The 24,344-nt window shown below is 42.2% G+C and overlaps 1 protein-coding gene across 1 annotated transcript in view; it reads left to right on the top strand.

The window, feature by feature from the left end:
• The first annotated feature begins 277 nt into the window (after positions 1 to 277).
• Positions 278 to 24,344, top strand: part of RIMS4 (regulating synaptic membrane exocytosis 4) — a 58,777-nt gene continuing 34,710 nt past the window's right edge. The window contains exon 1 of the mRNA XM_003757724.2: positions 278 to 750. Coding sequence (XP_003757772.1) covers positions 654 to 750 — 97 coding nt within the window. The 5' untranslated portion in view covers positions 278 to 653. The remainder of the gene's footprint in view (positions 751 to 24,344) is intronic.

A 24,344-nucleotide genomic window follows, 5' to 3' on the forward strand; every position in this document is an offset into this window, starting at 1 on the left:
GCTTTTCTAACCAGTACCGCCCCACTTGTCGCTCTCCATTCTCACCGCTGTCAGTGACACCTGCTCCTTGGTTTTGCGCTTCTGTTTGACTCTAAAGCTGGTCGAGCGCTGTCCAGCGTCCCTGGAGAATGATGCGCCCAGTTTAGGGCCCCGCCCGCCTTAAGACCACTTCTCCTTTAACGTCTAGCCCCCCAATTCCCCGACTCCCTGGGAGCCCCCTCCCTCCTCGGGCCACGCCGATTGGCTGAGCCGATGACTTCACTCTAGAGCCCGCCCTGGGCTGGGGGAATGAAGCGCCAGTCAGGTCTGCGCTGCAGACTGGAAAGCAAGCTCTCTCTCGGTTCCGTGCGTCTCACCTTGGAGCGGCCCGGCTCGGCCCGGCCCTGCCCCACTCCATCCCAGCCTATCTCATCCGCTCCCAGCGCTGCAGGCGCAGCAGCCCAAGCCCAGAGCGCAGCGCAGCGCCCTGGGTGTGGGCCCCCGCAGCCTAGAAGCCGGAGCCCGAGCCCCAGCGGCTCCCTCTCTTCTTCCTTCGGAGCCCCAGCCTAGCCGCCAAGACGCCGCGCGCAGTGCTTCGGGTCAAAAATGGGGCGGCTAAACTGGCCAAGCCGCCGGCGGCCGAGGCGCCCGGGGCCGGTCCTCCTGGGCTCTATATGGAGCGCTCTCAGAGCCGCCTTAGTCTGTCCGCCTCCTTCGAGGCGCTCGCCATCTACTTCCCCTGCATGAACTCCTTTGACGAAGAGGACGCTGGTGAGAGCCGGGAAGCCGAGGGGGGATGGTGGAGAAGGGAGGCCAGCGGGCTGGCAGAAAAGGGATGGGGGGCTCGGGAGGCAGAAATGGAAGGGAGGGCACGAAGGGAGGCGAGAGCTGGAATTTTGGAGAGGCCTCGGTGGAGGTGAGCGGACAAAGTGATAAAAGGATGATCGTCCCAGGATTGGGGTTCGGAGGGCTGGGCAGATATGGACTGGAGAAGAGATTAGGGGCAACAGAAACAGTCGTGCCACCCGAAGTGGCCCTTGACTGAAGGCTCTGGGATAGGATACATGCCCTTCCCCACGAGATGGCTCCTGGGGCGTAGTCTGGTTTTTTAGGCAGTCTCTGGGGACTGGGGAGCTCTAGGAGCAGAATGCTGGTTTGAGACCTCCAGCTTGTACTCAACACGTATCTTCGGCTCCCTGCGCCATCCCCCCGCCCCCAACACACACACACACACACACACACACACACACTCCAATTTCCAGAGAAGGAGCTTGCTCAAAGCCCTATGGCACCCCCCTCCCCTCAGCCCCGGCCCAGGTTCCTCATCAGAGCTCTGGCCCACTTGAGCAGAATGGGAAAGGGAAGGTAGATAAGCTCCTTCCTTCCATCTCTTTATTCGTTCCAACTGGAGAAGATGTGTGACTTAAGAGTCCTGACTTTGGGTTTTTGATTAAGAGTAGTTTTCCCTGGGGGAGTGTCCCTAGAGACAATTCTCTTTAGGGCTGCTTGGGGAATGGGTTGGACTTGGCATCATCTAGCAGACCAAAAGGACACGGGGTGCTGAAGTCACATATTTGTTAACTCTTACCCAGAGAATGAGTGAGAATGGAGAGTAAAGAAGAGAAGAAACTCTGAGGCTTCCAATTTGGGACTAATTCTGATGGGGTTTTGTGTGAGAAAGGGACTTTCTTTTGGGACTTTGTTTTGTTTGAGTAAAAGATGGCTTCTAGGGAACTATCCTGGGTTGAGTGATTTGTGTGTCTCTCTTTCTGTATGTGTATGTGTGTGAAATCTATCTAGAAATAATGGTTTTGGCTTCATTGCAACTATAGTGGCTGACTGAGTCAGAAAGAGGACCAAATGCAAGGATCGAAGGATCATAGATTTGGAGCTGGAAGGGACTTAAACACCGCTGAGTTCTCTTCCCCCTCTTCCATTTTCAGATGAGGCACCTAAAGCACAGAGAGGTTAAGTAACTCACTCAGAGTTACACAGCTAATGTCTGTGAGTGGACAAATCCAACGATCTATTTGTTACACCACAATGCCTTTCAAGTCTAGGATGGGAGACTAGAACCACTTAGCTGTCTGTGCTAAGACCAAAACCTGGTTAGCAGTAGGTGCTTGTGGAGAGGATAACGGAATAATAGGTTGATCCTTTTATGCTTTGGAATAGGAAAGGGCTTATTTTCTCTGATCTCCTGTCCTAACAGAATAACCAGGGAGTAGTCAGAGCAGTAGAGGCACATGGATTTTAATCTTTAATTAAAGTAAATTTAAATCTTTAATTTAAATTAAAGTGTGCTACATACTATCTTTGTGATATTGGATAAACCATCTATTTTTCCTGGACCCTTAAGTTTCTTTATCTGTGAAATGAGGAGTTAGACTAGATGGCCTCTGAAGTCCCTTCCTGCTCTGATTCTAGGATCCTATTTAAGTCTGGAAGAATTTCAAGGATTCTGTGTGGAACTAGACTGCCCAGGCTCAGTGAGAAGAAAAGCTGATTTTTGAGGCAGAGAGGGGGGAACAGTTCCCTGATGCCAGGCTTAGGGGCAGTCACCCCAGTTTTTTCTCACTCTTCTCCATGTACTTGCCTGCTCAGGTATCAACAATTGCCATTTTGAATGATGTCTCTCCCTTCCTCCTCCCATCTCACATACACCAGACAGGGAAGAAGGAAAGAATACCTCCTAAGAAGATATAACAAAAGTTCAGGACTAGAAGGAAACATTTACATCCATTGATCTAAGAAGGAAAATAACTGAATGTAAGAATTGGGCTTCATCCTAGGGATTGATTGTTGAGGACAAGAGAGATGAAACAAATCCTTTTTTTCTCTCCACTCTTTACATCCACTCCAATCCTTTCTCAATCTATAAATTTGTCTCTACATTCACCCTCTTAAAACAAAGAGATCAACTCTTAGAGGACAATACAAGACAGTCTGGGGAAAGGACTTTGTGCCTCTTCTCAGAGTAAGAATAGGAAACCCCATAATTTGGTATCATCAGGTGGAGGCAGGAACAACCACATGTTTTTCTAACTTGTTCCTTTTCAGGTCAGGAATATGACAGCAAGAAATCTGACTGTGAAAAATGACCTGGAATCTAGAAAAGTTTGAGATTAAAGCAGCAGGTCACAAAAGCCTTTGCTTAGGATCTCCTTGCTTAGTTCCTAGTACACCAGAAAATCAGAAAAAGAATGCTGTCTATATAATTCATTTCTATTCTGGGGAAAAAATTTTTTAAAACCATTTTTTATTTTTCCCTCTCAACAATTTCCCTGCCAACAATATAACCAGTTGCATTTTGCTCTGCTAGTTTCTAAAGGACAATGTCTTATCTCGGGATAAGGGCAAGATTCTACTCTCAGAATATACCATTGGATCCATGGTTTTATGAGTCTTCGACCCCTCCACCTCTGCAGATCACAACCCTTCTCCAACTATTCAGCCTTCTTATCTTGTCATTTTCGTCCATGTCTTCCTACTTGTCCATAAAATCAGTGAGCTGGAAGCCTTTCTCTCGTTCTTTTAAATATTTCCAGGGCACAAATGTAACACCCGGGCCGTCCATCTGTTTTCAGTTTAAGACCTCACCCATGAATAGTCCTTGTTTTTAATCTCTCTACCTCACATTCTCACTAGTGGCGGAAGCAAAGCAGGGGTGATTATTCCCATTCAATTCTAGGAAACTGAGGTCCAGAGAAGGGATTGCCATAGTGAATGGAGAAACCAGGGTCAAGCCCAAGCCTCCTGGCTCTCTTTCTCATGCTGCTTCGAAAGCTTTCAGAAATGGCTTAACGCTTTATCGCCTCTCCCTCCTCCCCTCTGAAATCCGCTACATCTTCTTCCTTTCCCCCAGCCGCGTTCCCCCTTCCTGAGAAAAAAAAGACTGTGTCCCTGACCGCGCTTCCGGTGAGACGAGCCCCCTCCTCTGTCCTATGAGCGCCGCTTCTGAGTCATGGCGCAAGAAGCGGTTCCACGAAATGGATCAAACTGCAAATCGTCTCCAGGGTGAAAAAAGCTTTCCTTCAGCCTGGCGGGCCTGGGCAGAGAGACGGGCTGGCGACAGCGCTCTCTCTGTCTCTCTCTCTCTCTCTCTGTCTCTCTCTCTCTGTCTCTCTCTCTCTGTCTCTCTCTCTCTGTCTCTCTCTCTCTGTCTCTCTCTCTCTCTCTCTCTCTCTCTCTCTCTCTCTCTCCCTCTCTCTCTCTCTCTCTCTCTCTCTCTCTCTCTCTCTCTCTCTCTCTCTCTCTCTCTCTCTCTCTCTGTAATCGGTTGCAGGAGTGCATATGTGACTGTGGCCGTGGCTGCGCAGTGGATCTCTTTCAATAGCTACTAGCCTTAGTTACAACAAATGCCTGGAGTACTTTATTATCACTGTCATTGCCGAGTACAAACTTCATCTACTAGAACCCTAAATAGGTGAAGGGAACTCGGAAATGTCCTTGAGTTCTAGATCTTGCTCCAATTTCTCTTCGGCCTGGCTTCCCATTTTGGTCATTCATGGAGGTCTTTTAAAAGCTCTTCAGTAACCTTTCATAAGGACAGTAGGCCCCTTCTTGAGAAGCTAAGATCCCGCCGAAAATACTGGGAGTCCAATCTAATGAAAATGTTTCCCAGGAGACATTTCAGATATCCAAGGCTCAAAATCGATGAAATTATATATTGTTTTTATCTTGTTTTAAAAACTTGCAGAACTGTAACTTGAATATATTTTTGTTAGAAGGTGGGTACTGGAGAGGTTATTGAAACATGTGTAAGGTGTAAAAAAATGCATATATATATATATGGACCTAGCAAAGAGGGCTCTAGGAGAAAGAAGATCCATCCAGTTTAATGACTTGGCCAAAGTCACAAATGACAACCAGGACTCGAACTCAAGATTCCCGACTCTCAATTCCATGACTTTTCTATTGTGCCCAGACTCCTGTTAACAGTTTATAATCTGGACTGAGGGATAGTGGTAGACCTAACCTTTGAACCACGACTTTCCCTCTGTTAAAAGCTGTAGGCTGCTTCCTGTGTTGAATTCAGATATTCAGGCTTATTTCACTTGGTTATTCATTTTCCATATCGGAAGACAGTAGCGTAAGGTTCCAAATCCTACTTCTGATCATTACAACTTTGTTGTGACCTCTGGACAAATGGTTTCACTTTGCCGGGTCTCATTCCCCTCACCCATAAAATGAGAAGGGGAATCTAGATTGTTTCTGAAGTCCCTTCCATCTATTAATCTGATCGTTTGCTAGGGTTCCATCCGGGCAGCCCAGGGCACCCCTAAAGCTTCCAGAGGAGCAGTGGATTTGGGGGCGGGGCGGGGCGGGGCTGGAATGTTCTCCTGGTGATTGTCCCAGCTTAAACCCTCTCCTCCTATTTCCTCCTCAGTTTTCTCCGCATTTAGGGAGGTGGATCTAGGAACCCAGTTCTAGGTTGTACAGCCTTTAAAGCTTGGGTAGCAGATTGTCACCCATGGGAATTCTGGAATAGGATTGGAGGAAGAGAAGGATGGGAGGGGGACTCGAGGAGGTAGCTTTCAGCAGGTAATTTTTCAACTTAGTTCTCTAGAGGCTACAGCTTTACCCTAGGTGGTGACTGAGGAGGTAGCGGGGAAATAGAGCCTAGCCTAGCCGCCGTCTCTCTCGTTTCGGCTCTGGCCCCCGCAGCTGCAGGAGCGGCGCCAGGATACTGTGAGCGCTGAGAGGGAAGGCAAGAGGTTTCCATGGCAACAGCCCGTCTGCAGCGGTCCTCTCCCGGCGGAGCCCGGGCAGTGTCTTCAGGATAGAAGTTTCCTCAGGCGCCCACAGACCAGACCAAATCCCTTCTCCTCCTTCCCACCCCTCCTCTTTCTTTCCCACTAAAGCATGAGTTTGCTCTGGATCCATGACTTAGGTTACAGTTTCTGTAAAACACCTGAGACACTTCCTTCAGGCCTCATCCGGGTCCCAGAGCCTAGAAAAACACTATCCAGGTCAAGAACTTCCTCAGACCTGGGGAATTAGCTTTTCAAAAACCTGTGGGCAGATTTATTCTTAACACAATACTTCACATTTCTGTAACACTTCAAGGCCACACACAATTTGCAGTATGTGTAAAATGTACATGGTGCTCTAGTTCCTCTTCCATCTGTATCTATGTATCCTTGTACTATTTTTCTCACAGCGTTGTATATATAATTCTTATGCTAAAAACATATATGGGGAGAAAAGAGAGAGATAGAAATAAAGACAGAGAGATAAACACAGAGACAAAGAGAGATAGAGACAAAGACAGTGAAAGACACAGAGAAAAAAGACAATTTGAGACAGAGACCAATAAGCTGCATGACTTCTGAGCCAAAAAAAAAAACAAAAAACAAAACCCAGATTCGAATATAGGTCTGATACTTACTAATTATCTGACTCCAGGCCAACCATTTCACTTTTCAGTGTCTTAGAGACAACTCTCTAAGACTATAAATTGCAGAAAAGGTGTTGATCTATGTTGATAAAGTTCCTAGATGCCAAATAAGCACCTTTGTACCAATGACATCATAGATTCAGTCTCTTTAAAAACCTCATTCCTGAAGTGATAGTACAGGAATTATTATCTCTATTTTTACAGAGAATAGAACACTGCCTCAGAAAGGTTAAAGCTCTTTCCTGATATCTCACTGAGCAGGTATCATAGTCAAGGATCCATTGCAGATCTTCTGAATAGAAGGCTAGTGTTGCAGTTCTAGTCTGCTATTTTGTGTGTAGGTTTGTGTGTGATGAAGAGAAACCTAGTTATTACTAATAATCACATTTATATTTTAAAAAGTATTTTAGATGTATTGTCTCCTTGGATCCTTACAACAATGAAGAGAGCTAGGCAGGGATTTTCTCCATTTTACCAAAAAAAAAGAGAATCCAAAAGCCAGAGAAATTGTCGTTTACACAAGGTCATATAACTGGGAAGTAACAGAGAAAGGATTCAAATTCAGATCTTCTACCTCCTCATTCAGTGATCTTTCCACTGTACCACATTCCCAGTGGAATTTCCGAAGACCCATAGGTCCATTTCCTATGGGTCCTCGGAAGTTCCATTGGGAATAAGGATAGGGATCAGAGTCAGGAATCCACACTCTGGATCCTCTTCTTTTTCACTATCATGGTTCCAGAAGCCCCTGGGAATGTCTTCTGTATCTCTCTGTTCCCCACCCTTGCTCCTTCTTCTTTGACCTTTTCATCCTGTCTTGGCAGAGTTTCTTTCCCAGGACTAATGTTCCCTTCTGTCCTTGAAATATGACCTGAAACTTTTGATGGGAAACAAACTATCTACAGTCTCCCTGGAGGTGAAAAAGTGCATTCCCTCTCCTTGAAAAAACAATGGTCTTAAGTGTATAAATAGTCCTGATCCCTTTTAATCTGGAGGAGGGGATCTCTCCCTAAGGTTGATGGAGCTATTCTTGACTCTACTAAAGCTCTGTTTTCATGATAGTATAATATATTGAAGACATTGGATTTAGTGTCAGGAAGTCTTTTTCTCAGTCCTAAGTCGAATAAGTCCATTTATTAACTGTGTGACTCCAAGTGACACTTTCCCTTTGTATCCTAATTTCCTCATCTGTAAAATGGGGATAACAATGGTGTAATGGAAAAAGGATCTTGAGTCAGAAGATTTGGCTTCCATTTTTTGCTTTTCTACTTACCAAACCTGAGAAAGTCACAATTTGTCTAGTCCTTTCTTTCCTTATCTGTAAAATGGGATACATCACATTAATACTTCACAAGGCTGGTGTAAGAGAAATTTATGAAGGATTACTGAAGGATTCTACAGTATAACTCCCCCTTTGGCTATTGCCTGGGAAAAACTGAGAACCCCTTCGGGACTTCTACAGCCAAAGTGAACCAAGGAATTGGACCAATTACCCAGTTAATTCAATAAAGAATAAAAATGTTTCACTAAAGTTATCCTGAAGGAATTCCAAGACTGATTATGTTACTGGGATAATATAGACTAAAGTGCCCTTCCTCCACTCCTCTCCACCTCAATCAAAAAAAAAAATCCAGAAATATTATCTAGCTCAACTACCTTGATGCTGAAAAGACTCACTGAATGTTACTTCTTTTTCAACTTTTTGATCTGAGACCTCTGGCATTGCCTTGATCTCTGGTCCCTTTGGTAGCAATTATTAACATCCCTGCTCCTCACCCTAGACTTAGAGGCAGGTAGAGTCATGCCCCACAAATTTTAAGTTCCTGAGGGCAGGACCCACACTTCCAAGGGCTAGCATGGAGCTCTGTGAACACCTGGTAATTAATGAAAGTTAGTCAAATAAATGTGGTTGAATAGCATGTGTAGTGGTAAATTTTGGGGGGAAGGGGAAAGATTCAAGTCCTTGTCTAATTCAGGAAAGGCACCAAAAAAGGGTATTACAAGATTTTCTTACTAGGGTACCTAGCTAGAACCTTGTAATAAAATCTGAAAGGAATCTTAGAGACCATCTAGTCTAACCTGTCTCATTTTATTGAGGCCAAGAAAGGGGAGATGAATTACCTAAAATCATACAATAAATTAGTGGCAGAGCCAGGGCCTGAAATTTTGGCTTCCACAGAGCTCTTTCTAGGACTCCATGGCTTTTCCAACATGTCACTGTATTTGACCTCCCTCTTACAGGCAGCTGCACTCCACTGGCTATCTGTCTAGGCAACTTTCTTTCCCCTTCCTCTCCTTTGGGTGTCTTAGACCCATCTAGCCACTGATTAAGCTTCTACTGTCCCCTCTCTAGTTTCCTCTCTTTTGGCTCTCCAGGGAATGTACCTCTATCTATCCACTTCCCTGAATGCATGCAAACCCGGTTTGGATTATATTTAAGACTTTGCTTTTGATTTGACAGCTAGGGAACATTTTTTTTCTCCAGTCCCCCCTCCCTACCACCTCCCTCTTCCCCCCAAGCTGGGCTCTGATTCATTCGGAAACTGACAAGGCTGATGTCAGCTATATTCTTAGCCCCCAGGATTGTAACTGCATTTAGCAGCGCACTTCATTAACAGTTTTGGAAACAGCACAGGAGTGAGATGTCCCTAAAGAGTCCTTGTGCTGGGTCCCTCATAGGGAAGGAAAGAGGTGAAGAAAGGGATGGAGGGGGTAGGGTAAGGACAGGTCTAAATCTCTTATTTTGCCAATAAGGAAACAAACTGAAAGATGGAAGTGTCCAAAGTCAAACACTGATTAATGGAAGGGTTAGAACCTAGATCCTTAAGTTCTGCTGCCTTCCTGGAAGGGGCTGTTCGGGAGGAAGAGATTTTTGTGTCTGGGATGTGTTAGCGGCATTAAGTTATCCATACTCTGAAAACCATCCTGGCTATCAGAAGCCTGAGTTTGAAAAGTCATTGAGCCTTGCCTAAATGATCCTGGAATCTCTAAATAATAATGATCATTACCACTTTTTTTTAAAGAAATAATCATGTTTTCCATTTCTGTAACACTTTTAAGTAAGTGCTTTTTTTGGTCCATAATCCAGAAAAGTGAGTAGTGGAATTATTACCTCACTTTACAGCCAAGGAAACTGAAGTGCAGTGATGTCTGTGGTCACACTGCTAACAAGTGTCAAAGCTGGTTCTTGGACTCCCACTCTTAGTCTAATCAAATGATAGAATCACCTACCAGAGCTGAAAAAGACTTCAGAGGCCATGTAGTCCAACGTCATCATTTTATGCACAAGAACTGTGAGGGTCATGTCCAGGGTCATACAGGCAGTAAGCATCAAAGGTGGGATTTGAATCCAGGTCTTGGGACTCCAGATTCATTGTTCTTCCCACTAAACTTTGGAATGGAATATCTAGAGAATATCTAATCAAATGCTCTTGTAATACCGATCAGAGAACTGAGGTCCGAAATGGTAAAGGAACTTGTGTGATGTCATTATAGCTAATGAAGAGCTGAAGCTGAATCTTTCTATTCCAGAATCCTCTCAAGGAAAAAGAACTCAATAACATCTCTCAGTGTGGAAAGAACCCTAAATTAATAATCTGAAGACCAACATTCTGGTTCCAGTTCTGCCACAAATTCCTTATGTGATTTTCAATTTGTCCCTTCCTTTCTTGGTGCCTCAGAGTCATCATTTGTAACATGAGAAGATTTGATAACCTTACTCTAACAACAGAGGAACCCATGATTCACATCCTAGCATTTCACACCTTAGCATAAACAACTCCCACAATTCTTTGCTTATCATTTGAGACCTGCCCTCAAACATAATTCTTTGTAACTATCCCCATAGAGACCATACTTTTCTTTCTCTGAGAGAAATTCAAATACTACAGAATTACATGAGTCAGCTCCAAGATAAATCCCCAATAAAGTGTTTTAAAGGTAACAAAATGGCTCCCATTTATATAGGACTCTGAGGTAAAACGACAACATTTTTATATCCGTTATCTCATTTATTCCTCACAACAATTCTATCAGTGCTAATATTATTGTCCCCATTTTGTAGGTGGGGAAACTGGGGCATCTAAAGAAATGATCTGTAAAAGAGAGACTTGAACCCACTTTTTTTTGCACCAAGTGCAGTGCTCTTTGCACTGGGCCACATTACCTCAATAGGACATTCCCAAATTACTTGTTCATTGCTGACTTAATAAATGAAGCACCAAGAGAATGCACAATTATGTAGGTCCCTTCTCACTTTAGCATTCTGGGAGTCATAGCCTCTTTTTCACGTATATTCCAGTGTCTTCTGTCTGAGAAGCACATTTTGGAGCCCTCCTTTCTCCATTATGTCTAGAGTATTATGAGGAGATTCCATTTCTACTTTTTCCCTTTCCCAGTTATTAGCAATTAGAGAGTTTGGTTTGGAGTTGATGTCTTAGCAAATCATAGGACATCACTATATCTCTTCTACCTTCAATTCAGTTCATCCAGCAAAAATGTAATCCTCATAATATCCTCTGTGACTAGAGGGGGAAAAGAGAGGATTTATAAATAAAATTCCTAAGGAAAGGATGCTATCCATGATAGAAGTGAGATGTTTGGACCAAACTTGCTAAAGGACATTTAAGTTGTCAGAGCTGAGAAAGCCCATAGAAAACAGAATGACAGGACTGGATGGGACACAGAATCAATCAACATTTATTAAGCACTTACTCTTTGCCAAGCACTGGGGATACAAAGACAAAAAAGGAACAGATCCTGCCTATGAGGAACTTGTGTTTTATTAAGGGAGCTAGCATAAACATTTATAGAGATATACAAAAATGGCAGAACTGAAAGTACCTTTAGGAAAATGTCATAATTAGCAGGAAATCTAAATCCTTAAAAATCACCAATTCCCTCATTTTACTATGGGGAAACTGAGGCCCAGTAATTAAGACTCTTTCCATACTATCAGAGACTCCAAACAATTACCAATCATTTGAGGAATACCTACTGTGTGCTTCAGCCCCACGAGAAACAAAAAACAAATACAAGACCCCGTCCTCAGCTGAATCTTTGAACATTGTCTTCAGTCTCCACCCCTGGAGCTCTTGCTCTCTATGGTGTCTCCCAGAGATTTCTAGTTTTCGCCTGGCATTACCCTGGGAGCATGTGGGAGGATGTGTCACTAATTGGGGACCGTAATGGGAAATTAATTAGTTTGAAAAGCAAATGTCTCTGATGAAGCCTAAAGCACAGCTTGGGCTGGTTGCCTCCCAGTTCACCCTCCCCCAAACCATCTGGTCCTGGGAAGGGGAGTCACTATTTGGGGCAAGGGCCCCTTCTAGACAGTCCCTAGAAAAAGTCAGAAGGCTCTTGAAAGTGTAGAACTTCAAGGTATGTGTGTGGGGGGGATTAGAAATTGTGGAGAATTTATGATTTTTCCCCTCTTAACCTGTTGAATCCTGCTAATCCGATGCCACCTTCTTTGGGAAGCCTTCCCTAATGCCCTGATTCCATGCCCCTGCCCCAAATGGTAATAATCTGTTCCTTATATAGTACATTTTTTTATACCCTGCGGATGCACTGTTCTGAAGAACCTGTACAATTTTCGGGGGCTGGGTCTTGTCCTCCTACATGATAAGGGTAAGGATATCTTAGTTAAACTTTTTAATCCCCCAGTGCCTAATGTAGTGATTTGCATACAGTAGACACTTAACAAATGCTTATGAGATGAGCAGATGAGTGTTAAAATAATTGATCAATTGCTAGGAATTTCTTTTTTTTCATAATTATAACTTTTTATTGACAGAACCCATGCTTGGGTAATTTTTTACATTATCCCTTGCACTCACTTCTGTTCCGACTTTTCCCCTCCCTCCCTTTACCCCTTCCCCCAGATGGCAAGAAGTCCTATACATGTTAAATATGTCACAATATATCCTTGATACAATATATGTGTGCAGAACCGAACAGGTCTGTTGTTGCATGGGAAGAATTGGATTCTGAAGGTAGAAATAACCCGGAAGAAAAACAAAAATAATTGCTAGGAATTTCTAAAAACACAAAATATTCTCTAAGCTGTTCAAAGTCCTTGGAATGAAATGACCCAAGACTTGGCAAAAAATTATCAATCAGCAAATATTTATCAACTACCTACTATGTGCCAAGCACGAGGTGAAGGGATGCAAGTACCAATAATGAAGTAATCTTTCCCCTCGCGGAACATATGTTCTTTTTTTTTTTTTGCTGAGGCAATTGGGGTTAATTGACTTGTCCAGGGTCACACAGCCAGGAAGTATTAAGTGTCTGAGACCTCCTGACTTCAGGGCTGGTGCTCTCTCCACTGCACCACCCAGCTGCCCCGAACATATGTTTTAATGAGGGAGATAAGTACATTCCAGAAATACTACATTCCGCTATATTGTTTCTCCATCATTATCATTCTTCATGACCCCATTTGGGGTTTTCTTGGCAGAGACACTAGAGTGTTCGCTATTTCTTTCTCCAGTTCATTTTACAGATGAGGAAACTGAGGCAAATAGGTTCATAACCAGTAAGTGTCTGAGACCAGATTTGAACTCAGATCTTCTAGTTAGCATTAGGTAGTTTAGGAGAGAAGGCAAGAGCAGCTGAGTGTGTGTGTGTGTGTGGGGGGGGGAATTTCCTCTTCTTTGGCTGGGTACCTGAGACTAATAGTGGCAGGCTCATGAGCCGACTACTCCTAGTCCCAGGTACCCAGAATTTTAACAGAGCTCCTGGCTGTTCAGGTTCTTATGGAAGCCTCCTCCTCTAAACCTTGTATCTTCTGTCCCCTCCTAAAGTCACCTGCCCCGTGGCCCATCATTTTAACAACTTGCGGTCTGTTCTCCAAAGCGGTGACAATGATTCATGTGTCTGATTGTTTGCTAAATTGTTTATCTCTGATGATAGATTGAACTTGTCTTAAAGATGAAAGGGATCTTGGAAATCAAAGGCTCTCATAATCCTTTGATCATGGGTTAATGGTTAATTGAAAAAGCAATGGATTTGGAATCAGAGGACATGAGTTCCATTCTCAGCTCTGCTATTTTCTGCCTGAGAGATGGGGGTGGGGGCAATTATAAATCTTTCAATTTCAGTTTCCTCCTACATTAGATAAAGGGTTCAGAGGCAGCATCATGCAACTGAAAGGACTCTGAATTTTGAGTCACAAGTCTTGAGTTCAAATTCAGTCTCTTTAATTTACTTGTATTACTTTGGACAAGACATTTAATCCCGGCAGACCTCTCTCCTCACCTATAAAAAGAAGGAATTGAACTAGATGATCTCTAGAGAACCTTCTAGCACAAATCTTATATCTAGATGATCTCTAAGGTCCCTGCCTATGATTTTATAATCTCTCTGAGTTTCAGTGCCTTCTTTTGCAAAATGGGCATACCATATTCTAGTGATTGCACAGAATTTGTGTAAGATCAAGAGGCATAAATGTAAGGTTTATGAAACCAATAATAGTAAACTGTGGAAAAACAAAGGGTCAGAGGAGGTAAGGAAATGTCCTAATGTAGTAAAGAAAAGGGAGATTTGTCTGGTTAGGCTGTAGGGGGCAAAAGCAGCTTAATTCATATCTAGGGGACAAAAATAGGCTAGGGTCTGGATGGCTGTGACTGGAGGGGGTAGTGGGATGTTAGTGTCAAGAAAGGAAAGGATTGGCCATGCAACGATATTCATTGACAGGCCAGATGTTATATCCTTTATCCTTACTGTGAGGAACATTTTCCCCATTCTAGGAGCAAAACATTTTTCTCATTAGCACTCAACTCTCTCCTTTTGCCTAGTCCTTTAGTTCAAGAGAGCCCTAAATAAAGGATCTGTGGACTCCCAAGGGGTTTATAGATAAATTTTAGTCTGTGAACTTAGACAGAAAAAGATTACACCTTTATTTCAATATCATTCCTTTGTTACCTTGTGCATTTTATTTTATGCATTTAAAAAAACCTTTTGTATTTTACTTTATACATTAAAATAATCTTCTAAGGAGGGGTATCCACAGGTCTCACTAGATTGTCAACAGTTATGTTGCAGAAGAGGTGAAGAACTCTTGTCCTAGACTTTCTTTGCTATTAGAATAAAAAATGACTTGAGGAAATAGAACAAAGAAGGTCAGGCTAACTGAGGCTTTAGAACAGAGACTGCAAAAGCTGAAAAGGATTTTTGAACAGTGACTATCAGAGGTGAAAAGAATTTTAGAGCACAGACCTTAAAAGGTCTGAGAGGAAAGGCCTTAAAGATCATCTAGTCCCAACCCCTTATTTTAAAAAGAGGGAATCTGAGTCTCAAGTAACTTCCCTATTATGCTGCAGTGATAAGTTAGTTATTAGAACCCAGGCTCCTGATTCCTAGAATGGTGCATTTGAATAAATGAATGGATAAATGAATAAAGCACCTATTAAGGGCTTCCTTCCTGCAATACATTCTGTAGGATACATGCCCTGCTGCCACTTTGTCCTGAGTGTTTCCATTCAGGTCCATTTTAGCATCAAGAATGTATGTTTGGGTCTGAGCTGCTCCAGGCAGAGAAAGCAAAGAATTTGTCACTAGAATTGACCGGTAGCTATGGGACTGGAGAAAACTGGTTTGGAGGCAGAAACAAATTACTCTCCTAGAGTCAGAGCTGGGCCAATTCCAGCTGTGTTACATTATTAAATTTGTAATCTTCTTTCTAATGCTTTCCAGCACTGAATAAGAAGCAAATTTAAAATGGGAACTTTACATTTACGGAATGAAGCTCTTTGTCAAGTTCCCTTGAAACCCTTAATTTCTCTCTAGAGGTGAATTTCTAAATCTCTCTTTTAAAAATAAAATAAAAAAGAGAAAACTTTCTTGGGTTAAAGTTGACTTTGAAAGGATAGAATCTATACCTGAATAAATTGGGTTTTCTCTCCTGATCTTGACCTCATCTGGAATTAAGATGTTCTATTGCTTCCCTAACCCCAGAGCAGATCCTAAAGGGGAGTTGAGGAATAGGAGGACGTCCCTGTAAATTGCCACAGAAACCAAAAACCCCAAATCTGGGATCTTTTGGGAAAGAGATCATGTTGACATCCTCTTCTCTATGACAATGAGCCATAAGCCATCTACCCTTCAGCAATTTATAAGTGGACATGTGCCTTGGTCTCAGAACAACTAGCTACTGAGTAGCCCAGAAAGAAGGCTTCAGGCTTAATTGAAAGCTATTCAAGTCAGCCTCTGTCCATTTGGGGAAAATACATTCATAAATTATTATATTTTGCTTTGGACACATAATGGTGATAAGAATGATGCTAATAACACTAATAGCAATAATGACTACTCATATTTTGTAGATGCTACAAACATTTAGCATTTAAAAAATGCTTTCACAACCATTATCTCATTTAATCCTCACAGAAACCCTGGGAAGAAAGTAGAGCAAATGTTGTTACTCCTATTTTACAGATGAGAAAAATGAGGTTCAGGGAGGGAAACTGACATGAAGAGCAATTCAGTTCTCTGCAGCATCTGGATGAGATAATATTAGGAGAATGCAAGGATTATGTGGATGCTAAGAGGATAGTGATAGTGATAATAAGTTGACATATTCTTCCACACACATTGATTTGAAAAGATGCCTCTTATTGTTATTTTAGAGAAGAGAAAACTGAGTCACATAGATGGGATAATCTTGCCTCACTCATGGCTTGTAGCTAAGTTAGGACTAGAACATGGCTCTTGGGATAGATATGCTTCCAGATCCTTCCCCTACCAGACCAATCCGGGTTCCCAGTGGGGTTATCTACCTACCAAGGGGGTTAAGGCTTGCCTTTGAACCACCCTAAGGGGCTGCAAGGATATGTCTCTTCCTTTGGCCTTGGTGGGTCCTGAACCTCGAGATTGTCTCATGAAGAACTTGTGGCCCCAGATCCTAAACTGGAATCTCCCATTATTTCGTATGATTCTGAATGGGAGGGACCTTTGAGATGAGCTAGTCCATGGACCTTCCAGAGGAGGAGATTGTGGTATAGAAAGGGCAGGCAAGACTATCCAGCCAGCAGTCACCAAAAATCTGGATTTGGACCCAGGTCCAAATCCAGTGCTCTTTTTCCTTGCAGCAGTCCTCTCTGCCTCAAATGGCTCTGCTGGATGCAGGTGTAAATCCAGAGACCATTATCTTATTCCAAGTTTGCCCAGCAACCTGACACTGGGAGAATTAGTGCTATTAGAGTGCAATTCACGTTTTTTCCTGCTAGCCACAGCCTTCAAAGATTCAAAGCTCCCCAGGATTCATTCCCAGCCTGGCCCTTAATTTAAATACGAGAAGCAGAAGGCCTCCCATCACAAGGAGGGTGTCTATGAGAGCTATTTATATCCCAAGCAGCTTCTAAGGCAGCATCAGTGTGAATTTGCAAGTTGTCTCTCTTCCCAACCTGGTGACCTGGATTAATCCCTGCATCTGATGCCTTCTTTTCTGTGGAACTCAACCCTCCCCACCTTAAAGGCACAGCCTAGGTCCTTCCTTCTCCGAGAAGGCTTCCTTAACCATCCCCCATCCCAGAGGGATCCGTCCTCCAACCCCCACTTTCCTGAGCTCCTACAACCTGCTTGCACCAATCATAGGACACTGAATGTAATAAGCTGCTTGGTGGAGGTATATGACCTTCAAATAAAATCCATCATGTCTCCCCGACTATAATGAGAGGAACAGTCATGTCCCAAGTCCTAATAATAAGGCTGGACACATCTCAATACAGACAGACTGACTGAAAGAATGAATGAAGTGTGATAGAGGAAGTATGTGAAATTATATGCCTCTGCAAACACCTCTGGAGTCCATGGAGGAGATGGGTCTAATTTCCTCTGTGCTCACCTCTTTGAGAACAGAAACTAGGTCTTCATTTCTGAAGCCATCATCATCTAGGTCAGGTCTTGTACATAGAATTTATTTACTAGAGATTTACCTCCAAATACTTAATAAAGATTAACATCCAAGGTTCTCAGGACTTGGGGACTACACAAAGAGCTTTCTCTAAGGGATGAGGTGGGGAAGGGATGGAGCAAATCATACTCTCAATCCCCTCTTTCCCATCTTCACTCCCCAAATCTACAGGTTCTTCAATTCAGTAAATATTTTCTACACATAATCTATTTAGGAATTTGGAGTCAGAAAACCTGAATTCGAATTCTGACTCATATTTAGAATCTTATACTTAACCTTTTCTAGCAGTGTTAGGCCAATTACAAAATGAGTATTGGGCTGAATGACGTGTAAGATTTCTTCTAGCTCTAAATCTTACGATCCAATGTTCAGGGTAGTGGAAAAAGAAACTAAGATAAGATTCCTGACCTCAGGAAACTAATAGTCTAATAGAGGTATATGATACATAGTAAGTGCCAGTAATATTAAATTGCAGAGAAGCACAAACTAAGTGTTACATGAAGAATCATAGAGTCACAGATTTTGAGTTGGAAGGAATCTCAGAAGTCATGTAGTGCAACTCCTTCATTTGGCACATGGAGGTGATCACACAAGATCACACAAGTAGCAAATGTCTGAGGTAAGATTTGAATACAGGTCCACTGATTCTGGAAGCAGTTCTTTCTTGACTATCACTAACTAGTAGAGTCAAGAGAAGGATTCCTGGAGGAAGGGACATGTGAAATAAGTCTCAGAGAATATAAATGACTTCAGGTGATTGGGGTGGATGGGAAGGCATTCCAGTCACAGGGGATGTCAGAAGCACACTGCAAAAAGAGAAAGAGGGATCCATTGGATTTAGAACTGAAAGAGACCTTGGAGATGATTCAGTGCCTTTTCCTCATTTAAGATTCCTTCAGGGATACTGAATCATTCCTCTTGGATAGATCTTAGGGTGGGTGTTGCTGAGCAGTGCTGTAGAATTTTTTAGATTTTCAAGATTATTTAGTTCAAACTTTGTATTTTATTTTGTTTAGAAGGGAACTGAGTTAGAGAACATTTTTGTTTAGGTAATTAAGGAGAAAAGTAACAGGAAAAAAAAACATAGAATAGGTCATTACTATTTCCATGGTCTGAAGTCTATTTATCCCCATCTTCAACCTCACCTCCTACGTCTACAATTTGTCCCTCTCCGTTTTCCTTTATCTCCCCATCCTTTCATCTTCATTGGGAGGGTTTGGGGGGAGAAGTAATATGGATTATGAGCAGGTCAATATGCCCCTTCTTTGAGGCATGGAAAATAGTAGGTTGATTAGAATATGCATAGCAGCAGACTTTTTTCTAAATGGTACCAGTAAAATGAGACACACAATTTTATACATGGCCTATGTGGAAATTTATTTTGCTTGGTTATGTTTATTTATTGTAAGGATTTTGTTTATTTTGTTTTCAGTGAAGAGTTGTGGGTAGAAGATAAAAAGAACAAAAAAGATGCTTATTAATTAGAAGAAATTATTTTTTAAACCTAATAGATGGTACCAATGTAAGAAAGAACTTACTTATAACAAACTAGAGATTCAGACCAGGAGGAGAAGCAAAAGTCTTTTTTTTGTTTTGTTTTGTTTTATATACATATTTTAACTTTCTGTAGAGAGAGTGAGTTCTGTAGTTTGGTGAGTAGTGTCAAGATCAGTTCACTCCTCCAACCAAAGCCACCCCATCATTTTATAGTGAGGAAACTAAGGTCTGGAGAAGTCAGTGAGTTTCTCAACATCAGACAGCTAACAAGAGCCAAAAGTGTGATCCAGATTTCCCAGATCCAGATCACCCTAACTACACTGCTTGGTATGGTCAGGATAGAAAGATGAATTCAAGTTTACCTGAAGCACCAAGGGTAGAAAGGAATTTAAGGCTCAGAACAGCAGCATAAAAGCAATTCCGTGGGTAGACTGTGAAGAAGGGAGGAAGGGAATGAAAGGATGAGGACACAACCTCACTAATATGATTCAGTGTTTGAGTGATTTGGTGATTTTACAAAGGGAGATTTGGAATTGATTAGGGAAACAAACTTTTAACTTCCTAAAATCATGGAGTAACCTTCCAGACCACTAAATGCAACCCTTACATTTTATAAGACAGGAAATTCATGTCCAGAGAGCCTAAAGAGCTTTTTCCACCAAATCACATAATCTTTAAGGCCTTCTTCAAGCAATGATCCTTCTTGAACTAGCCTTCTCCCATATTAATCTTCCCCTTCCCACACTAACTATACCTAGGACAGACTGAGGTGAGATAAAAGAAAGAATTTCTTGAAAATAAGGTTTGGAAAATGCTGGACTATGATTGATGGGAAAGGGAGAAGTGCTACTTGATATTCCTTTCCAGGATCCTTGGAGGAGACAAGTAAGCTTTAGCGATCCTTTGTCATATAACTTTGCCTAAAGACATCCTTTTACCTCTGAATTTGGATCGCCGGAAGAGCAACTATTTTCATTCCAATCTTCTTTGTCTCCATTAGAACCATACCAGATTCCCTCACCCAAAAGTCAATTCTGATGCCCTTGCATTCCTCTTCTGTACTCAGTAACAATATAACAAGTGCAGGCTCTCCCAAATGGCTTTGAGTAAATACCCCCTTACCTTTCAGACTAGGCTGACTCTGGAGAAAATAGTACAGAAAGGCCTCAGACTCTAAATAAGTCCTCACTTGCCTTAATTTCATCCCAGATCCTAAAATTGGGTAAGTTCTCTTACTCCTGGTTCCCTGGTAGCTTGGTCTATTCACTGATTCTGTCATCAAACGCTTGTTAAACACTAACAATGTCCAAAGCTCTCTTCTTTGCACTTGGTATACAAAGAAAAAACCCAACTTCTCCTCTCCTGGAAGCTACAGTCCAATGTGGGGAAGGACAAGCATACAATGAAGTGAGATACAAGGCAGAGGGAAGAGGTCTAGATTTATGAGAGGTCCTTTTTACCTAGAAGATTAGGACGACATGAGGAAAGCCTTTATGGAGGATATGGCTCCGAAATTATCCCTTGAAGGAGGGGAGACATTTCAACAGATGCAGATAGAGGAACAAAAGCCCATTTCAAGTCTGAAAGGGTTATGAACAAATCCTAGGGCCAAAATGAGAAGAGGGGACTGAGGAAAGAGACTAGTTAGTTTTAGCTTCATCATGTTTCTCAAGATTGATTTTTTTCCCTCTTCCCTTTCTTCCGAAGATAGCTGTCCCTGCTACAGTCCCTCCCTTCATATTTGATTCATGTCCTTGGAGTTAAAAATAACCCAGGAGAAAAGGACAAGGGCACATTGCCCTGCCCCTCTGTCATTGAGCTAGGGCTTCTCAGTGAGAGGGTAGGATGCTGGGGAGGGGGTGGGGGAAGAGGAAAGGAAGACTGAGATTTCTTTGAGATGGCTCAACTCCAGGAATACACCTCTTCCTGAACCCAATTCAGTTCATTTCCAAACACATCCCTTTCTCCAGAGCTAGTTCATCTGATTCACTAAGAAGAAACTAGTAAAAGGATTGGGTTGAGCATCTGTGAAGGATGCAGCATGGTGGATAGGATATTAATAGCTGACTGGATTCAAATACCACATTTATCACGTATACCATTTATGTGGCTTTTGCCAAGTCATTTAAGCTATCCAGCCTCAGTTTCCCCACTCACAAAATGAAGCACCTACTTCATGGGATTGTTGTGTCACATGAGATAAAATATACAATTTTTAAAAAATGACAGCCTTTGTTGTTGTTAGTGGACAAGAAGGTAGCATTTCTTATTAGGGTTTCTAAAGTACGATAGAATAGACCCAAAAGAAAGTTTAGAATACAGAGTGTTTGAGAAGAAATTGCTCTAAAATGTTATCTATTCTAACATCCTTCATAATGTTATAAAATATAGGGACTGCTAAATGGCACAGTGGATGGAGCACGGGCCCTGAATTCAAATCTGCCCTCAGACACTTAACATGTAATACCTGTGTGACCTTGGACAAGTCCCTTAACCCTATTGCCTCAAAAAAATTTAGCATTGGCAGAATCTGAAATTAAGAGGTCCAAGGTCCTTAGGGTAAATTTGGGGCAGATTTGGAAGTAGCACCTGTGTTTCTCCTGACTTTTCTATCCTCAAAGCACTTTCTACTCAATCATCTTGCCAAGAGATGAGGTACTGAGGACAGTGACCCGCCTGCTGTTTCCCCTCTCTGCTAAAGTCAGAACAGAAGGAAGTGTAAGTTTATATTTCATGAAGACAGAATCAGGTTAAATCTTCTAGTCTATGGGAATAAGACTCTGGAAGGAGTCAGGGGAGAAAGCTGTTGTGCGATTGTCTTTCCTAAAAAATGTTTGTGAATTAGTTGGAGGAGAAGAGGAAGGTTACTGCCCTTTTGTCCAGTGGATGGAAGAGAAACATGATTTTGTCCCATGCACTCTCATAACAATGTCAACAATTAATAATAATAACTCATTTTCTTGGGCATTTTAAGGTTTAGAAAGAGCAAGTTCTTGCCAATAGGACAGTGAAATCAGTGGTACAAGTATTGTTTTCCTTTATTTTTCATAGAGGTAAAATGACTAACCCACAGTCATACAGCTCAGAAAAAAAACCCAGAATATGAAACCTGGAGTTCTTGTCAGTGACTCTGTCTACTATCAATCAACAAGTATTTATTAAGTGCCTTCTAGATGCTAGGGTTGTGCTGGGCACTAACAACATGTCAACTCTTATGTAAAAGTATCAGGAGACATAGACAACATGGTGAGCAAGCCCCCATGGAAGCTCTCAGCAAATAAAATATCTGAAGAGCATGGGTGTGGACCTATTCAGAGAGCCCAGTGGAAGGGGCGGGAATCTGCCATTCCCAGGCAGCTTGTCTCCCAGCCTCCCCATCCAAGGGCAGCTCATCTGAGGCAATGTTGGCTCCTGACGAGCCCTGGAACTAGGAGGCCAGATGAATCCAGCTGGTTCCTTTTGGCTCCAGGCTGTCCTGGGAGGGAGCCGACAAGAGGCTTCTTCTGTTCAAGCCAAGATGGTCCCCAAGAACAAAGCAGAGAATTGGAATCTTTTGGATTGGGGAGGACCCGAGGCTGTGATACCTCGGAACCTGTGGACACACAACGTACACATGTGTAGCTCGTTGGGTTTCTCAAAAGCTTCCAGTTTTATGGAGCACTATTCTCAAAACAGTCTTATGAGGGAAGCAATCTAAGCTTTTGTTTCCCCTCATTTATAGAAAAAGAAACTGAGCTTAGAGAGGCATAGGAAGGGGTAGAGCTCGTTTTCAGACCTAGATCTCTTTGATTTCAAGACCAGCACTTTTCCCATGAAGTTATTTTATACGTGTTTATAATAGCTAACTTTTGCATCATACTTTAAGGTTTGCAAAGCATTTAGCATATTACCTTATTTGATTCTTCCCTAAACCCTGCAAGATAGGTGCTATTATTATCCCCAATTTGCAGATAAGAAAACAGAGTGAGAGACTTAAGTGACTTGCCGAGGATCATGTGGCTAGTAAGTAATTGAAGCAATATTTGAATCTGGATCTTCTGGAATCTGGACTCCAAGCCCAACATTCTGTCCACTGTGCCACGTAGCTATATCACTTTATACACACATGTGTATTCATAAACATACAATGCCCTCATAATCAGAAAATTACAGCACTAGAAGAGATACATTAAAGATTTATTTTCTGAATTTTACAAATGAGAAAGCTAAAGCCCATATTGTTCAAGACCTTGGTTTCCTTATCTGTAGAATGGGAGGATTTTGGCTTTATGATTTCTAAATCCTCTTCCATTTCTATATCTAGAAGCCTTTGATCTGGGGAATAGAGTTCAAGTGTCCTGATATTTAGCTCAGGGATCCTTCTTTTACTTGTGTTCTTGTGACCCTTGACAGTTTGGATCTTGAGAACTTAACCAGTCTGGGACTGAATTCGCATGGTTTCTTTAGCCCAAACAGATGATTCTTTTACAACATTTACTTCCAGTCTTTTTCCTTCTGGGTTCAGGAAGATGTTTTGGCTGGCAGGAGTCTAGTCCTGTGCCAAAGCAGCCCCCTGCCAAACTCATTTCTATAGCACTTTACAATTTTTTCCACTCACAACAATCCTGTGAATAGAATTGTGTATATGTATACATAATTATTATTCAAGGATTATTATTCCCATTTTACAGATAAACAAACTGAGACTCAGAAAAATGAAATTATTTTCTAAAGGCTCCAAAGTCAATGAAAGCCATCATCCAGAAGGCATTATGGTCTAATTGTCCCTTTGGCCAAACTCACCTGACTCATCAGTTTCTGCCTCCAGTGCTAGACGTTACACTGGGTTATTTCTCTTAGTTCTCTGAAACCACATTCCTGCCAACCAAAAAACATATCTTATCCTGGTCCTATGGTATGTCCCTATTCACCATCCACATCCTCACAACAAGGTAAGATGAGCTTCCCTTATGGTTCTATTCAGCACTGAGGATAGGGGTAAGCACCTTCCAATTGCTTGCAATAAACAGATGCTGAACTCTTTAAAGGTATTGAATGTGATGGGCCACTGGAATATAAAATATCTGAACTTCAAAGCAACTTAGACATTATCTAGTCTACCCCTATTCCCCACACCTACCATTTCACAAATAAGGAAACTGAAGCCCAGAGAAGGGAAATGTCTAAAGTCACATATTAGTAAGTAATAGAGTCAAGGTTCAAATGTAGATCCTCTTACTGCAAATCCTTTCCTCTTTCCATTATACCAAGTTACTTTGGTAACACAAGGGTAGAGACAAAAATCTCCTGTCCCAGCCATAGGATACACAGGACGCCCTTAAGATTCTGTACCCAGTGAGTGCTCATAAACAAGTAACGACTGCCTAGACTAATCCTTCCCTCGTCTATTCTCAAAACATTTTGTATTATGCACCATCCAATCCAATGTCTTAATTTTAGAAATAGGGAAACTCAGGGTCAGAGCAGCAAGGTCTACTTGCTTGACTTGCTCGAGGTGACATAAGCGATAAGTAGAAGCTGCATAATGAAGTGGAAAGAATCTTATCCTTAGAG

The sequence above is a fragment of the Sarcophilus harrisii genome, chromosome 2 (genome assembly GCF_902635505.1).
Source record: "Sarcophilus harrisii chromosome 2, mSarHar1.11, whole genome shotgun sequence".
In the NCBI taxonomy this organism is placed as follows: domain Eukaryota; kingdom Metazoa; phylum Chordata; class Mammalia; order Dasyuromorphia; family Dasyuridae; genus Sarcophilus; species Sarcophilus harrisii.